General features: G+C 36.3%; 1 protein-coding gene across 5 annotated transcripts in view; it reads right to left on the bottom strand.

The window, feature by feature from the left end:
• Positions 1 to 661: 661 nt before the first annotated feature.
• The window catches only part of LOC149066962 (uncharacterized), an 86,217-nt gene continuing 67,727 nt past the window's right edge, over positions 662 to 19,151 (bottom strand). For all 5 annotated transcript variants that reach the window (XM_089252925.1, XM_089252928.1, XM_089252930.1 and 2 more), the window contains one exon: positions 662 to 16,657. In XM_089252925.1, the coding sequence (XP_089109051.1) occupies positions 16,469 to 16,657 (189 nt within the window). In that variant the 3' untranslated portion in view covers positions 662 to 16,468. The remainder of the gene's footprint in view (positions 16,658 to 19,151) is intronic.

Raw genomic sequence — 19,151 nt, 5'->3', positions numbered from 1 at the left:
TTTTTACCTATAAACTTCCGGACTCTACAAATAACATTTTTTTTCTTCTAATTTTTGCAATAAAATAGTTCCTCTTAAACTTTCTGAAAAAAGGTGTTTTGCTTTACTAAACGTGCAAGCATTCACTGTTATATATTTTTAAAGCAAAAAATTCATAATTATATACAAAAAAGTGAAAACACTTAATGCGTCTCATAGTTTGAATTTCCTCCATTCTATCTACACAGTTCACAGGAATTTCACAGCGTAACGTAGCATTTGAAATCCATGCGTAATTTTTACAGGCAACAATGTGCTGACTTATTGCTTTTGAATTTGGAAGGTAGATGGCCAGTACTTGAACACAATGTACCCTTCCCCAGCAATCATCTTTATGAAAGGTACACATTAATTCATTAGGAATTCTGAGGAAATGTTCACGCTGTGTTTAGCAGTGGATATATAATAAGTTTTTTGTTAACATCTGACTTTTAAATGTCTCGCATGTTATTGCTGCTCATTCCACAGGAAGTCTTTTAGCCTTCCTTTCATTTGGTAAGAGAATTTCAGACTTCAGTTATAGTTTTCCCCATTAATAAAAAATATTAAAACACTGGAGAAACACTGGTTAATTGAATCAGTGAAAGATGTACAGAGAGACACACAAGGAATAAACTGTTGATGAAAACAAATTATTAAACAATTTATTTCGGTAAAAAATACATAATATACACACTGACAGTGGTAATCTCAAACAATGTCATTTTTACTCCCTTTTAAACAAATAAATCTCATAAAAGGGGGGGGGAAACCTTTATATGGCCGAGGAAAGAGTTTTTGTGTTGACTTATACAAAAAAAACTTGAGCAATTCATAGTGATGCGAGAACAAAACATGCTCGTTTACAATATTATTATTAAAAGGAACAATATTCAAGTTTATTCTTTTAACTTCGAATGGCAAACTGTTCTTCATTCGTTAGCTCTATTCAGTCAAGCTTAACAAAAAAAGTAGATTAAACCCTAAATTAAAATGTCACTATGATTAAACAAAACAAATGTTATTAAAATTTTAAATTTCAATGATTGATTTGGCTTGAGAAAAGGAAAAACTTTCTAAAGACGCAAACGACTGTTCATCATCTAAAAATAAATTGACGGAGAATGCTGGTCTAGAATAGTACAAAAGTCTGAAGACAAGTTCTATAATGAACTATCAAAGGGAGCATGTGAATTAATAGACTATACCTGGGAAGCAGGGATTGTTGGAACTCTGCATGTCAGGTAACGTCACTCTACGAACTGTGTGAAGTACACAAAACAAGCGTTTGTGCGCCATCTGCAATTAATGTATGCAGGATCTAACTTGGAATTGAGGTGATCCACTATAACAAGGTATAGCTGCCAACTTTGGTTGATTGGAATTAATTCCCATGATTTTTCATTAACCCTTTAAGCCAGGGAAGTCTTTTAGGGATTCCCCCCAGCCAAAAATCAGCAGACTAAGCAGCTATGATTAGAGGCAGAGATATTTGCTTAGTCAGCAAATACGTTTTTGAATTTTGGGAAAATGTTGCTAGAAACTTTGCAAATCTTTCATCATGTAGTTTCGGGATCATGCCCACAGATCTCATATTCACCAACAAGCGTGATCATTAAAAGTTGGATTATGGTGGTGTCTTTTTCCTGTACAGATGGTCATACAATTTTCACCAATAGTGGTGCTATATACTAGGAAGGTGGTCGTATAGAAATGATTGACACAAGCCCTCTCTTACCGTAAACAAATTCAGATGACAGTGAAATAGAAAAATAGATACCAGTAGTTGTGAGCTATGTGAAATGTGCTATTAGCTGGCGAACAATTACGAGTTATTCTCCCTGACGCTGTTACTGCAAGCATAGATAAAAAAGATGAAAGGTAATTATCACGGCTAGCGATTCATAGTATGATTTTTGTGGAAAGAGGAGGGGGTTTCCAAGAGGTAATATCCATTGACACATGGTTTTGGTGTGCTGAGAAAAAGCAGCATCTAGGCAAATTGTGAGCACAGGACAACTTTCAACATTGTGTGCAGCAGCAAATGTGGATTATGGCAAACAGGCACATAACATTTGATTTCTCATACTATTGTCTTGATTGGCAATATGTGAGGAATTACAGGCCAAATGAGTCCATAGATGGGTCCCCACAGCCATTCGAAAACTCCCAGCCAAATGGCATACAATTGACTTGAATGGGGAGTATGAATAATTGATGTAATATTCGGTATTGTGAGTAAATTGTTTTCCACCCTGTGACCATTTGTGTCAATCAAATCTGTATGACCTAAATATTTCTTAACGTTCACATAGTGTTATCACCTGCAATACTGATTATCCATGCTTCGCAAACACAGTGAGTGTTGTCCAAATGCTGCCTTTCTCTTTTTGGCTCCAATACAGACCTATCTTCGGAACTTGATATGTTAACATAATTTAGTGAATTCAAAGTTTTTTATTTTCATGTTAATTGCAGTTAAGCTACCTTATGCGAAGAAAAAAATATATAAACGCTCAAATAGATTATTATAGTACAATGGCAAGTATCGGTTGCATAATATCAGGAAGCACTCAATATTATGGACTAACAAGTCACCAAACGTTATAACAGTAATTGACATGTCAGAAAATACCATTTCATGTGAAAAAAATGGTTTTCACTTGCATAGAAATAGCTTTGTAAATGCACTGCGGTGATCAGGAAAAGAAAAAAAAAATGCAACAACTTTCCCCTTTCACATCAAAATATAACAAACTTTTTTAATAGAATTAGATGCTGTAGCCTCTGTACATCAGTCAATATCCATAGTTCTGCTTGAATCATCACCTGGCGATCATTCTCGGCTATGTAGGAGTGATTGAGTCAATTACATGACCTTAACGACATCTTCTCAGCTATCCAGGGAATAGTAAAGTCAGTCATGATTTTCGCCATCTCTGGACAGCGAGAAGACCCCTATTGACTATAAAGCCCAGAATTTTTTTAACTTCTGGTGCCATGATGCGAGAGCCTACATTTTTTAATTACTGTCAATTACACCTAAATACATTCATATTAAGACACAGTATCTTATTACACAATTTCCTCAAGAACATATTGCATATATATATATATATAAGCTGCAACACTCATTCACACAACGCAAAATATATTGCTCATACACAAATGAAAAAAGAATCCTGCACTTCCAAAAGATACTCTATTCCTCAAACCTCTCTGGCCTCCTCTGGGAAAAGACAGCAACGAGACAATACAGGATCCTACAGAGTGGCAGGGTCACAACTAGATGCTTGGTCACCAGGGGCAAGTGAGCATTTTGACGCCCCCTTGTAATGTTGAAGGAGAAGTTTCAGAATGAAATTTGCACCCCCCCCCTTGGGTCTCGCGCCTGGGACACGAGACCCATCTACTCCCCCTAGTTGTGGCCCTGCAGATTAGATTAAGATTGAGTGTGAAAGAAAATTTAAGAACGGGAATGGAAAACGATAGAAATCAAAGCTGATCACATAAAAGTTTCTATTTTTAGAACATTCTGAATTACTTACACAGTGAGTTGCAAGTGGTTTCCAGGATATTGGGCCATGGTCTAAGGCATTTTCTCCCTGACGTTTTGCCCACATCTGTGGCAGGCATCTTCTGAGGTCAAACCCACTTAGGTTTCTGCGACAAATGAGAAAGGCTTTGTACATCTAGTGTTGTCGAGTTGTCTCTATATATCGGACTTCTGAGGCTTGATCGGCCACATAAAAGCAGCATTGGCTGGCTTGAGTGGATCTGTTGTGCTCTGATTAGCTGTGTGTCGGGTTTAGTGCTGATTAGCTGTCAAGGTAATTTGCTCTCTGGCTCTAGTCATCTCGGCTATCTGTACAACTGAAGTAACAGGACCCAAGCTGGATACACCTTCCTTGTCTCCTCCTTTTGATTTATGTTGTTGTGTTTGAATATTTCAATAGCTCCTCTATGAAGACGAACATATAATAATATACCTTCAACAACATTACCTCATTATTTTCAAATTTAATTTTTTCCTGGATAATTAATTTTCTTCCCCTAAAAGTATAGCCGCCAACTTTGGAGAATTAAGGAGGTTTTCATGTGGATCTAAAATTCTGCACAATAAATACACATAAAAGGGATTTTTTGAAAAACAATATATATATGGACTTTCCGCCCTCTGCGAAAATGTGACTGCCACTAGCCATCACTGATTAGCGTCATGTCGCCAACCAGTAGATTACCTGTCTCAAATCAAATTTGAAAATACTAGTGTAATATCGTCTGAAATGTATTACTATGTCTGCCTTCAAAGAGAAGCTATTGAAATATTCAATCACAACAACAGAAATCAAAAGGAGGATATGATGAAGGTGCATCCAACTTGGGTGTTACTTCAGTGGAGCAGAGAGTCGAGATGTGCCCCCCCCCCCAACAAGAGCCATAAGGGAAATTATTTTGACAGCCAATCACCACTAGACCCCATACACAGCCAACCAGACCACGACACATCCACTCAAGCTAGCGAATGCGGCTCTTCTGCAGCTGATCAAGCCTCAGAAGTCTATATAGAGAACAACTCGATGACACTAGATGTACGAAGCCATTCTTGCTTGTCGCAGAAACATGTGCATTTAACCTCAGAGGACATCTCCCACAGACGTGGGCAAAACGTCAGGAAGAAAATGCCTCATATCACGGCCTAATAGCCTGGAAACAGCTTGCAACTCATTAAACCTTCAGAAAATACTTTAATTACAGTGTTTCGTAAGCCAAACGGAACGAAACATGCTCTTTCCCTTTCCCCCCCAAAATTGTCTATGAATCAAAAATGCTAATAATCCTAAAAAGATTCTAAATTCTAGTTTTTCGTATCTGGAAAACTGACCACAAATTTGATGCGGAATTATGAAAGTTTTAAATAGTTACTAGAACAGTGAGCATGATGATATTCACAGATGAGTAGCAAGGCATATTTGAAGCATGGCGACATCTCTCGATTAATCGTCTCATGGCAACAGCATGACACTCGCTTCTTGTCTTCAACAATAGTTATTTTGACTTAGTTGCTATTTTCATCGGTAAACCAGTACATACATACATACATAATGAGCAATGGCGATTTCGAGAACGTACAAGTCTCAAGGAATAATTAGATTCACAGCGTTAATGAGCGAGACTGGCGTCATCTTTAGAAAAACAATCAGAAAACAGTATTTTACACATTAAAAAACGCTGCTGTCTTTTCATGCTAAAGAGAATGACATATTTTAATGACTATTTTTTTGCAATGAAACATTAGTAAAATTGGCAGTATCAGAAGCTTTAAACCCGTTCTGCTTTATATATATTTGGACGAAAATATTCACACAAACATACTACAGTTTGATTTGATTTCAACATTGGTTCGACACACAAATCCAACACTCCAGTTTATACAGACAGCATCACATGAGCAGAAGACTCAAGAGTAACTGAATTTGTTTTCTTTTTTTTCGTGGAATGAAGATGAGACATTACTTCCGTCTGCTCCCATTTGGTGTGAGCATACGACTAACCTCTGCATCAGCTGGACGGAGCTGTGAATTTTATTTTGTGACAATGACATCGAGTCTTGTGCCATTTATGATTACAGACTTGTTTGTATCAATATTGGCTTGATTTTGAGCGAAACAGTTTTAAAAAAAATAACCAATTTTGAAAAAGGTTAAAATTATCTAAATTCATGGTTGTTTTTTTTAAATGTTGCTGTCTATTCTAGTTGTTGAAGGACGTGAACTTCAACAGACATCTCACCATACTTGCACTAAGAAAACAATTCAAACAAACCCTTACTTGACTCATAAGTGCTAGAACCTGCCCCCCCCCCCCAATTACCACATTTTACATAATAGCCAGCATGCTAGAAAATTACAGATTCGGTATAATTATTAAATATCTGGACTCTAACAATTGATTAAATTTGTTAATTTTAACACTGTCTGTCCTCTGGATTTTAGGATACTTTTCGTTTTAAGAACTATGCCATAGCTGTCAACTTTAGACAATGAGAATTAGGGAGCTTTTTGTACGTACTTGAATTTTGTACAAAAATAAATATCAAAAAGATTTTTCATTAGTAAAAGCAAAATAGCAAGGGTTTTTCCTTTCTAAAAACAAAAGAAATCACTGATTAACACCAAGTCGCCAATTATCGCCAATCAGTAGGTTACTACTATGAAATCAAATCAGCCAACAACAAAAAAATCGCCATCAGGCCTGAAACACGATATACTGATTTAATGGGACATATGGCTAAAGCAGATTCTCGCCAATTTTAAATGTCAAAAGCCTGAGTTGACATTCGTTGTTTGGTGAATTTGGTTCCCCAAAATGAAGTATTTTATTTTTTTGTTATTTGATGGAATGACAATTTACATCATTTCAGGAATTAAAACAAAAGCAAATATTTTTTTTCAGGTAAATTGTTTGGAAATAATCCCCCTCCTAAAAGTAGATATTTTTACAATCATGGTCCAAATTCAGATGGAAATAAGAATGTTTCTGGGAGTTTAGGAGACTTGGCAGCTATGCTATGTTCAGATGTCTGCAGCTTCATGTTTGCTTTTGCTACCACAAATCTTGATTTATTAAATAATACCGAATACTAAGCATTCATTTGGCAGGTGAGATGAATTAAATGAAAACATACATAGACTGCATGGTATTTTTGCACTACTTGATCATGAGTGGAATAAGAGTGAAACATTTTTAAGAATTGAGTGGTAAAACAATGTTGTAATACAGAAATGTGACACCATATTTTTTCCATCTCTCAACATCCAAAAAAAAAAAACCAAAAAAACCCATCTGTATTGTGTATTAGATAGACAATAACTAAATGTAGAGCAATAATTAGACGCTCAATTTTCATTGTTGTTATGAAATTCAAACCGATTTAGGTTTTCAGAATGCAGTCTGTGATTGTTACTGAATGTCACTTTCTCCGGCATGTCAAGAATGGACTAGACTACCAAAAGCTGGTGTCTGCCAATGTCTACAGAATGCCGGCAATGTGAGAATTCGGTGAGGGTACAATAATTGATGAATATATATTATGTCTAGCAACCCTAGCTCCTCCTGTCAGTGCTTTAGACTTGGCTTCTCTTTTGTGATGGTCTCTGCAGCAGTTTCTCTCGAAAAGAAACAGAAGTCAATGAAAACACGCCATCTTCTAGGTCTGCAATCAAAAATATGACTAAGCTCAATGACAGAGGCTCCAGAGGAAAATGATTACGTCAAACTTTAGTCCTTTTTTTCAAAGATGCTGCTCGGCCAACTGATGCAGAGGATCAACGAAATAATGTTGCCATTGCCCTCCAGAAAAAATAATGCTACCTCTGGGTCCTCTTCTATGTTACTAATTGCCATAAAGAATTAAAAAAGAAATCAAAACACATTCAATGAAAAAAAAATTGATATTCATGTGATTAACAAAACTGGAATTAATGGTATGAAAAAATCTCAGATATGCAGATAATTTCGAATGGAGCAACAAACTTTTTGGCTCCTACAAGTATGCTTAATTTTCAAGACCACATTCTGGCGCATTGCCTTAAGGTAGGTTCATGCTACACACGCTAGCCATGTTTGTATTTTTCTTTCTTCACTAGCACACAAACTAGCTGTGACTGCAGTGCCACATGATCAAGGAAATGTGACACAAGTCACTTCGATGTAACAACAAAAACTCACCAACTTATTGCTTGTCTCAAGACTAGTCATTCTGAAATCCACATTATGCACAAGCTTGATAAATTGCTCGAGTACAAGTCAGAATACATGTAGTATGGACCTACCTTTAGGAATTTTTTACACTGGCAAAGATAACTATTGAGAAACATTACATGCCAACTTAAACAGATATATGGTGTGTCCTACCATCCCATCACATTGTTCAAACATTATTAGGATCAGATTCCTGCAGCTTTCACTGGCTTAAATAGCCTTAAAAGAAAGGTTGAGTACACTCAGCAATGATGAAGAGAAATAACACGAGTTTTTTTGTTCAACAAGGTTTGATGACGAAAACTCTTACATAATCAATAGATTTTGGCGGTACATTATGATGTCAGTTTTTTGAGATGAAAAACCTATTCTCCCCCCCCCCCTCTGCAAAAAAATGTCACATAAATATCCGAAAAAAGTTTAAATCTTTCAAAAGAGTGTTCTAAAAAAAAAAAAAGAAACGTTGCTATCCAGAATACTGTCAACGCTTCCCTATGGTCTTCACCTCACATTTCTACATAGTATCAATCAACTAGCACAATCAATTAACAACATGATTTCAGGCCTTATATATACATAATTTATTTACATAGAGAAGGGGTGAAAAAAGTTGATTGAAGAATTATTTTCTCAGACTAAAGAGCGGTCGTCTTTTAACATTCTTCCCTATACAAGTGGTTGGCATCATCATCAGGAGTTTGAAACATTAAAAAAAAATTTCCCAGCAATTGCAGCATACATTTATGACTCAACTGGAACTTTAATGTTGCGTTGGGTTGATGCATTAAGAGTTAGCTGTGAGCCTGGAGTGTTATAACTTAATGGTTCTCAAAACATGTTTCTGGGCTTCTGGGGTTGTTGTGATAAAAAAACACCTAAACAAGAAATTTTCATCACACAAGACACAGTCGCAATGCAAGTGGTGAATGGCTAGACAATTGCTGTGCTGTTATTGAATGCATAAATCATTGGTTTTGTCACTTATCTTCAATTTTATTGTGAATAGCAAAAGGGATGGCTGGTTTCAAAGAATAAGGAAAAGATGGAGATGCATTTAATGTATGGCACTGCAAATGAAAATGTAATAATGAACGGCAGAATGGGCTCTGTAAGCAGTGGTGGCTCATCACAAAAAATTTAGTATGGAGGGGGGTGATAAAATCATTTCACATCGTCTTATGATATGGGAAGGGCCCAATTTCCACATGGGCAAGTAGGGCAATTGTCTTGGACCTCATGAGATTTTGGGGCCCTAAAATTTAAATATAATTTCACTGACTAACCAAATGCATAGGTGCTAATTCATGGACTTGAAAAATCTGTAGTTTATCATGTGATGACACATTCCGCATCAAAGAAAACGTGCCACAGAAATAAAAGGGAAAACTTTAAAACACTGTTTTTGAAATGTCAATGGATGACCATATATAAGTCCCGTTTTTCTGGGACATTTTTGGCTGTCCCAATTTTTTAGCTATAATTAGCCACTTTGCTTGCTTTTGGTTTCATATTTGGCGACTACTGATTTTTTGTACTTGAAATTGTGATTCCCCATATCTTCCCTGAGAAAACGGGGTCAGCCTAAAATAAGACTGAAAGAGTATTTTCTTGGGAATTTTCCATTCAAACAAAACTCAATTTGAAGGCTTTTAGGGATTTTTCTATGAAGATATAAAAAATGAGAAGAATTAGATTTCCGACCGGAAGATTTTAATAAGGTTGAAAAATCGGAAGCACTGGCACCTATGCAAATGTCTTTAACCCCAGTTGCAAGGAGACTTCACTAATTTCTGCTTTACCCAGGGCCCTATGAGGCAAAATCGGGTCCTAGATATGGGTAATCTAGTATTTTTGTTTATAAAATTATTTTTCACATTATCTGTACATGTATCACGCAACATAAAAATAATAATACTCTATCAACGAAACATTAATATCAATAATTTGTACAGAAAGCCTAACTGATATCTTAACAAGTTGAAAATTATCATCTGTCATTCAGCAATTGCCATCAGCAATCGTTTTTTTTATGAAAAACATATTTTTCTTTAAAGACATTCTTATTTGAAAGATGTATTATATTCTAATACATAAATACATATTATATTTTTTTATTCAGTTATATTCCAATTTAAAAGATAGAAGACAGATGGCAGCATCAGTATTTGTGGGAGTTTTTTCATCAACGTGGTCAGAAGAAGCAGCATAATTACCTATGTAACAATTATCCCACTCTTTCTCTTCCCCATGTTTCAAACTATCAAAGCTCTCTCTTGCTGGCGCAGAATGGAATGTGCCGCAAAACCACGGTAGTTAGAAACATGTAGGGTGACCATTTTTTTTTATAATCAGCTCTTCCGAAAATATTTATTTTCTAATGTTATTAAAGTCATTGAATTAAAAGTAGTTCAATCATATTAAGTTGGCAATTAAATCGATTTGAAGAATTAAATTAATGACAAAATTTTCTAGGGAGATGCACAACTTCTCATCTTCCTCAGGAGCTGCCCCTGTCTGTAAGCCCAAAGACTGTACAGGAATTGTTTCCAATAAGGCCATTGACAGACTGAAAAACATTCACGCCATCACACCGGTGTCTATTCAAAATGGGCTTATTGTGGCATCTTCACTCCTGGCATGCCCTGTATCTTATGTTGATGACAAAGGAGCCTGTTTTGCTCAGGCGGCAGGGAAATTGCTCAACATTCTTTCAATTTGGCAAGAGGCTTGTCAGAAAACATCCTTGGCAGTGTCTTCAGACTTACACAGCATTTATGTTCACAGCACCATGCATGAAATGCATGCCCGCCTTTTTTCCTCATTTGTGAAACCAGCTGTCATTTGATCATTTTTGTCGCACCACGGTCATTTTCTGCACACGAGGGCTAATTAGACCGGGACCTACAATTTATTGCCGATTCCGAACGGCAGGCTTGTTTTTCATACTCATCGAGAGGTTGGTGCGCTAACCCCTCGATGGGGGACTCCCTGCGGTAGCAATTTTTGCTGCGGTCAAGTCGCCGTTTTTTGTTGTACCCCTGTGTCAGGAAAGTTTTCTGACAAGGACGAACTGGGTATCGAACTCGCGACACCTCTAAATATCCTTTGGTACTTTAGGCGAGCATCTTATCGACCGGGCTACCGCGCCCAAACCAGCTGTCCCTTCTGTAATTCAGGATGGAATTGACGATAAGTGTAAAAACCAGTGCTTTATGTGTTCAAATGACAGTGTCGTCTAGTGGTTGACCACTTATGTCAGAATCATGCATTGTATGACAAAAATTACTTGCTTAGGTGTCACTCAACATTTTGGCCATGAGTTCTGAATCACTCTGTATAGTTGTTTGTAAGAATTGGACTCCACATGACTAACTCTCATATAAGTGTTACTGCCATGAGAGCACTGTGGGTATATGATTGCTAGGGCAAGGGAGTGAGAATATATGATCGCAAGGGTAATGAAGCGATGTGCACTATCAATAATTTAAGTATTTTCAAGGCCAAAAACGTTGAAAAGTTATGGTGCTTGTAAGACCTATGGTGTTCAGGGATACACCCAAGACTAATTGATGAGTGAAATTAATTTTGCTCTTCTTTAACTGGCATCTAGCATAATTGCACATTTCTTGGAATAAGCGCTGCATGGATTGCACAGACTACATCTTTCCAGGATCAAATTGAATTACATTGAAATACAGTTTACTCGCAGTCTGAAAAAATCATAAATTTTGCTAACTTTGAATACAATCTTTCAATTTCGCAAGAGGCTTGTCAGAAAACATCCTTGGCAGTGTCTTCAGACTTACACTTCTATTGCTCAACAACCAATCACAACACGATAGTTCTTGCCAATTCATAAGCAGAATTGCAAAAAAAAAAACCCCTTTTCTTTTAATATTACAGATCTGCAAACATTTCTAGGTGATGCTACACAGAAAAACGAAACTCTATCACTCAAGTCAAAGAAAAACGTCAAGGATAAAATCCACAAACAATAGCCCTTTGAAGGTCTAATCACACACAACACTGTCTCCATTCCAAGAGATCCACCCAGCCCCTCTGAAACATATTAGGATCAGATTCTGAACTGCACCAAACAAGTGTGAATAAATAGGCTAGTAGAGGAAAAAGAAATTTTTTTATAGAACCGAGATGAGATGGATTTCTCAGGACGGAGACAAACCTTGACAATGGTGTGCGAATAGATTTCAAGCTGGGGAAATAATTCTTCATTTAACAACTGCCATGAAAAACCTGATCAGTTGAAAAAAATAATTGCTTAAAAACCAAACAAATGTGCAGAAATCAGAATCTTGTGTCGAACAACACATCAAGCAGAAGGTTATTCACACACACACACAAAAAAAAAGACCTACAAAATAAAACAACTACGAGACTATTTATAATATTTCTTTCAACGATAAAAATAACATACATGCAATTGTACCTCTCAAAAGTACTGCTTCGTGACGAATTATACAACCCTCACTGAGAAAAATTCCAACTCTGATAAAAAACAGTAGTATCAAGCTTTTGGGTTGATTTTTTTTAGCGCTAGAACATGCTGCACTGCTATTAACAAATTTTGAACTGAAGCTGAAAAACACATTCCATTAATTTATGTACTATTAAAAAATATTAATAAACATGAATACGATTTTGAGATTCTATTCTATGTAAAATCTCATTCGTTACATATCAAAATCAATTATGGCCTTGAGATGGTTCTGAGAGAGATTAGAGATTTTACAAGCGATCACAATCAATTTATTTTGATCCAAGAACAAGAGTCAATTGTTAAGAAATCGTGTATAATAGCTTTTTTGGCTAATGACAGTTAGGATAATATTGGGAAAAATCTGACAACTTTAATGTGCTTGATGGCTAGCATCAAACAAAAATCTCTGCAACATTCATGAAAAAATTCACATGATGCCTTCAAATGAAATTTTGTCATAGTTTCTGCTTGCTTGAAAATTTGTACAGTTAGGGTCTCCTCCCAAAGGGATATTGAAATCGATCTCGAGCAGCCTCAACTGGAAAGTCAAGTTGACTTGAATGAGTAGTGTTGCCCATTCTCCATCACACGGCACAACTAAAAAAAATTTCAAAGCCTGGGAAATTGAATAAAAACGACACAGAGTTTAGTTCACCTTCTTATCTTTCAGTAAATCATAAATCAGGGTAGAAAAAAAAAATTTCTAGTTATTCTAACAGTGATGGAGAGATGATATTTTTATCATTATATTATAAATAATTATTATCCTACACTATTATCTCTGCTATAAAAGACGAAATAGAAGAAAATTATAGGTATATCCATACACTGAAAAAATTATTCATTGTAGACTATTAATTTAGCACAGGGTCATCTTAAGAGCATCATGGGACCTTGGGCAAAGTGATTTTTCTGAGCCTCCCACCCACAATAATTTCTGCCTAGAAATTATCAGGCTCACTCTTCAAAATTTGACGTTGAAGGTGGGCCAATGCATTAAGGCAGCATTTTTTCAGCCACAGAATTACATCATATTTTAAATTTAGCATTCTATAAAATGAGGAGATAAGAGACCCTTTCCTGGAATTAACTTCAGACATGCCTACATTATAGAAGTATCACAATTTAAGAAATGTGTAAGCCCTGATGAGTGAGTGATTATCCAGGAGTAAGTCATAGACATAGCAAATATCCATTATTTTGAACGAGAAGTAGTTCTATAAGATGAAGAAACTTTACTTTGATAAGAGCAGATCATGTTGGTAACATATCTAGAAAAAATATAACCGAGCTCGTCATGGAGGGGTATGGGATTTTTTCTATATCCTCCCACATGCACGTGTGTGCATGACCTACATTTACATTACATGCATTCCAGTCGAAAAGAAAATCCATTTCAAAAGAAAATACATTAAATCCAAGGCATGGTCACTCATAGTGCAACCTAGACACAAAAATATGAAGAAATACTATTACCCTACAAATGTTTTGCTCAACTAGCACGCCAAGTTGTCAGTGACTCAGTCACATAGGATATCTCATCGCCAATATCTTGGTGTGAAGAGCACCATAGCAATATATGTGTTGGAACACTTTGATACAGAGTCTCCTATAAGTTGCCAGACTTCAGTATCTCCCGTGTGAGGAGGCCATTACTCAACAAAAAGCAAGGTTTTTAACAATCTCCAGCATTTTTCTGTTCACATGTTTGGCATTGTGGATAAGTTATCTTGTCCAGCTAGCTGTTCTCAGCCTCAACATACTTGTAGTGAAGAGCAGTGGTTCTCAATTATTAATGTGCTCAGTGGCAATTTTTTGTAATGGTGGATATGTCCAAATTTAATGTTTAAAATGACTGTAAAACCAGATGTGGCCCAGGCTCTGTCCCATGAGGGATATAAGCCCTTTACCCCAAGGGGTTGGGCCACACTGGAATTAAATGTATGACCCGGACGTGATTGTTAAAAATGACTAGTTCATTAACTATAACTTTGCTATTATTAAATAGCAATTTATAAGCTGTTCTCAGGGACAGGGTTTAAGACCCCTGGTGTAAAGATAACCTTGTTTAGCTGTACCCATTTTCAGCATATCATGAATGAGCTATCCTATTTTCACGACACATTGTTTTTTACAATTCTGATGTTCATCAAATTGAAAATTGTTGGGACTGAGACAGCAAACAGCTCCCCACAGTGTTGCTGGCAAACATGTCAAATTCACAGCCTGTCAATGTTGTAGATGAGACAACATTCTGTATCAGGATGTAGGATCTACATAACTTCTAAAAACAACATCTTGTCTGCAAAGGGGCTGTTACAAAAAGATAGGTGCCATGAACCAGTTTCTTCACTTCTGTATGCTTTAAAGCTATGAATGAATACAAGAACTCTGATACTGAACTTATCCCATTGTCGAGATTGCTTCCAGCCCGGCTTTGAGGTAGAGTCTGGAATATATGTTTTACAGCAGGGCAGGGCTGCAACTAAATGTTTGGTCAGTCAGAGGCAAGCATGCATTTTGGCGCCCCTTCATAGTGTTGAAGGAGAAGTTAAAGTGTGAAATTTTTACCTCCCCTAGTCCGACGCCCAGGGCACCAGACCCGCTGCAGCCCTGCAGCAGGGCTCTTCAACCTTCAAGATGTGGTAGGCCAAATCAAAACTACTAATGAAGCCTGTGGGCCACCAACTCATACTACTGCGTTTAGAATTGTAAGATGGGAGTCAGATTCACGAGGGCTAAATTACAGAGGTGTCTTAACAGATAGGTGCCAAAAAGGTCCTCAAATAACTGGCATTTTTTGTTTGTTTTGCAATTATTTCTTTCACCAATTCTGAAAGTTTTTGATTATTTACTTTTTATTAATTCTGAAATTATTTTAAAGTATTCTGAAAATTTTCTCTGTCATTATGAAATTACTTCTTTCAATAAATCTTAGAATCATTTCATTTTTTAATCCTGAATTTTTTTTTCACAAATTTCGAAGTTATTTCTTTTGGAAATTCCAAAACTTTTTCAACAATCCTAAAATTATTTCTTCCAACAATTCTGAAATTATTTCTTTCAATTATTTTGGAATAATTCCCTTTATTAAGGTTTTTTCTAGAATTTCTGTGAATTCCATAATTATGCATGCATTTTGAAGATGCATACTCTTTCTTCCTGAACTACATGAAATCATCAAAAAGCTCCCAAAAACTGTTTGGGCCCATGGGTTCCCCTACTTGTTGATTTGGCTTCAATAATGTGTCAAATGTTACCTGCGAATCTGAAAGTAGCTCAGAATTCTAAATATTACAGTATGTAACTCTCAGTGGCCTGCTCGTCTTTTAGTGTTTCAGATATTTTCTAAAAATCGGTGATGGGCCACAGATAGCCTGCAGGTCATGTGTTTTATGCAGTCAGTCTCAGGACTTGATTTTGTTTGTGCAACTTTACAGTCATAGTATAAAATGTAATAGATCAGCGCAGGTATTCAAGCTTCTCAAAACCAACCCAACTAGACAGCAGTCACAAAATTAATCACGCATGCAAAATATGATTGAAGAGGTCTCATACAATGACAAAATCGGAACTTTCCCCTAAAGCAGTAAGAGACATTTTGCATTCCATTGTAAGTATCAGACATACATACCAATGTATTTCTTTGTCTTATTATGATTAAGGAACTATAGAAATGTGACAGGCATGATACCAATCAAAGAAATCCAAAACCTCAGCTAATAATGAAAATTTGAGCAACACATTTAACGCTCTAACAGTGTTCATCAGATTGAAGGCATCATCATAAACACATACCACTTCAAATAAAAGAAATTCAAACCATAAACGATCAGTCTAAACAACAACGTCTACGTTACAGACCAACAGTACAACTGATCTGCAAATCATTTCCAGTCAAACTGGGAAAGAAAAGAAAAAAAAAATGTTTATCGTCTTGATTTCTGTTCTTCGCAGCGGTAAAAGTTATTGCGATACTAAAATTAAAAAATATATTTACATCTCATTAAAAACTTTACAAGTCTCGTAATGAAAAAACATTAAAAAGAAAAAAGCTTTGATAACAAACACACTATGTAAAATATTATGTAGAATTGTTTATAATGTTAAGAAAAATGAACACTCGGTGAAGTCACTGGCTATAATTGAATTTTGGTTTATCGTGTTTTACTTTTGAGTTCATTGCGGTCATCTGTCATCCTCCTCCATGCTGTGGTGAAGGTGGTTGTCAACATCACTAGATGCCGCTGCTACTGCAGCTGCTGTCTGAAAACTTTGGTGATAGATGATGTTCGAAACACCGGAGGATGTGCTCGCTCTTGGACTACAGAACGGTGGCGAAATGCTCTGATATACAGCGTTTGATTGTCCTGCATCCTATCATTGGAAGGGAGAAAAAGTGAATATTTTGATATGTAAGCTTTCAGTGAAGTAAATAAATCCTAAAAATAAAACATATGTTATACAAAAACAGCAGCATCAAGTTAGATCATTGGTCCTTAGAAAGATTTAAGGGAAGGAGGACGTCTGCCAGCTTGGATGAGAGAATATTAAAAGAAGTAAGACTGGCTGCTCAAAATAGATGTTTCAGCAAAACTGTTTTAAATGGACATTTCAAAGCTTTCTGACAGTTTGATACCTGTACTTTAAAAGTTTTAAGGGGTATTTCTGTAAAAAGAAGGAGTATTTTTTTTATTTAGGAAAAAGGCAAAGCTGCCAGTTTTCCAAATTTCACGACATTCTCAGGGCTTTTGGATTATGAATTCATACTGATGGTTTTCAATTATTGCTATAAACTTACAAAGAATAAAAACTGGAAAAAGAGGAAGAAACGAAATGTTGAGCTTGGTTTTTTTATTTTTAGAAAGCGATCCCCACCCCCATTACATGAAAAGCTCTTGCGACATCATACCACCCTTAATTCAAAGCACAGTAGTCTCTATGAAAGGTGGTCAAAGACTACTAAATCTATGAACATGAACAAACATGGTGGCCCATTCATGTTGAAAATGTTTTTTTATTTTATAATCTTAAAACGACTGGTAGATGATTCAATCACATTTCCTCTATGCATTATTACGCTGATCATATTTCTTAGTGGAAATTGCAAAAAATTGGGATCTATGCACTAGAAAATATGGGACTGCCAGTTGTGGGCAAAATTGTTAATTCATTGTTGAAAATTATTGATGGGCGGGAAATCTTGGTCAATTATAATGATTTCACGAAAAAAAAATTTAACATAATGAAAATGTCAAGTAAATATCAGAAGTCTGGACATTTCTTTAGAATAGGTGGACAGTAAACAATAATGAAAAATAAGGCTATGTTTCATAAAATATGGGTAATATGGTCACTCTATGTCATCATCAACTATTTCCAACCCACTGCTGGACTGAAGCTTTCCTCTAAATTTTTCCATTTTACTCTGATGCTTTTGCCATCCAGTTGACTCCAGCCACTTTTTGGATCTTGTCAATCCATCTCATTTGGGGATGCCTTCTCGGACGTTTAACACCATAGAGGTACCAATTCAGAATACTTGTGGTCCATCTGTTGTCCTGTCTTCTTGCAATATGCCCAGTCCATTTCCATTTCGAACGTTTGATTCTTTCCATGATATCATATACCTTTTTGTGGTTCCTTATCCAAGTGATTCGTTTTCTGTCTCTCCTTGTGATGCCTAGCATACATCTTTCCATGCTCCTTTGTGTTGTCTGTAGCCTTTGTATCGTCTTACTTCAGCTCTATAAGTCAGTGCTGGTAGCACACACTGGTTAAAAACTTTTCTTTTCAGGCATAATGACATGTGACTCTTCAGAATTATGCAGTTTTTGCCAAAAGTGCTCCACCCAATCCTGATTCTTCTGTTTATTTTATTAATGATTCTTTTGTCCCTGGTAATTTCTTGTTTCAGGTAGACATAGCTTTCTACTTCTTCTATCTCTGTGTTGTTGAGCAAGGAAGGTATATTTGTCGGATTTTTGTAAGAAAGTTACAGGACTTTTACCTTCTTTAGGTTGGCAGGTCTGAAAAGAGTTACAGCTCTATTGAGAAAAAAATTTCCTTAAATTTGAAGGAGTATTTTCACACTTCAATAAAATTTGGATGAGTAAAATTGAATTTTTATGCATGAATCATGCATCTAAATGTGTGTTGGCAAACACTGCTCAGGAGTAAAAAATTTAACACCTATGCCAAATATGGAAAAATGGCAACATGATCGTCCAATATGGGGCATAAAAATTGGTACAAATTGGTTGTAAGTAGAATGGAGATAATGAAAGGAATGTTGAGATATAAGCAAATGCAGACATGCCAACATTGGTTTAAAGCTCGTCAGTGGTGATGAATGTTCAACTTTGCCATGGGGGACCCCCCTCCCCCCAGGACAACATAATAATAGTACAATAAAAAATTATCACTCAACAATATAATTTTTTTTAAATTTTAATTCAAAGTTCATTAAATACAGCACCTCAGTAGCACTGGAACCTAGAGGGCTAATGAGCCCAACCCCACCTCCAGAAACAACTTTCCAAGGTCCCTTAATAATTCATGAATAGTCAATGCAATCCCAACCTGCATATGCCTTTGTTGGTCGTATATACGGATGTCTAGCAACGCTAGACCCCCCATCCCCGTTTTCTTAGTATATAAGCTTCTACGACACCTACTATGAAACATTCTTTCCAACACAAATTCCACGAGTTCTACCAAGCACTATGCAAATGAAGCTGGGTACAGACCTGATGCGTCAAACCATTCAAAAACCTGTTTTTATCCCACAGCATGGGGCAATTTCGATGGAAAACAGGGTTTTTGTGCATAGAGTAGAGCCAACACCTTCTATAGCACAGTCTTTGCACGA

Source organism: Pholcus phalangioides, unplaced genomic scaffold (genome assembly GCF_987345545.1).
Source record: "Pholcus phalangioides strain wild (caught in Gottingen) unplaced genomic scaffold, Ppha-v1.0 ptg000031l_1, whole genome shotgun sequence".
NCBI classification, from domain to species: Eukaryota; Metazoa; Arthropoda; class Arachnida; order Araneae; family Pholcidae; genus Pholcus; species Pholcus phalangioides.
This window is presented reverse-complemented; position numbering and strand designations above follow the sequence as displayed.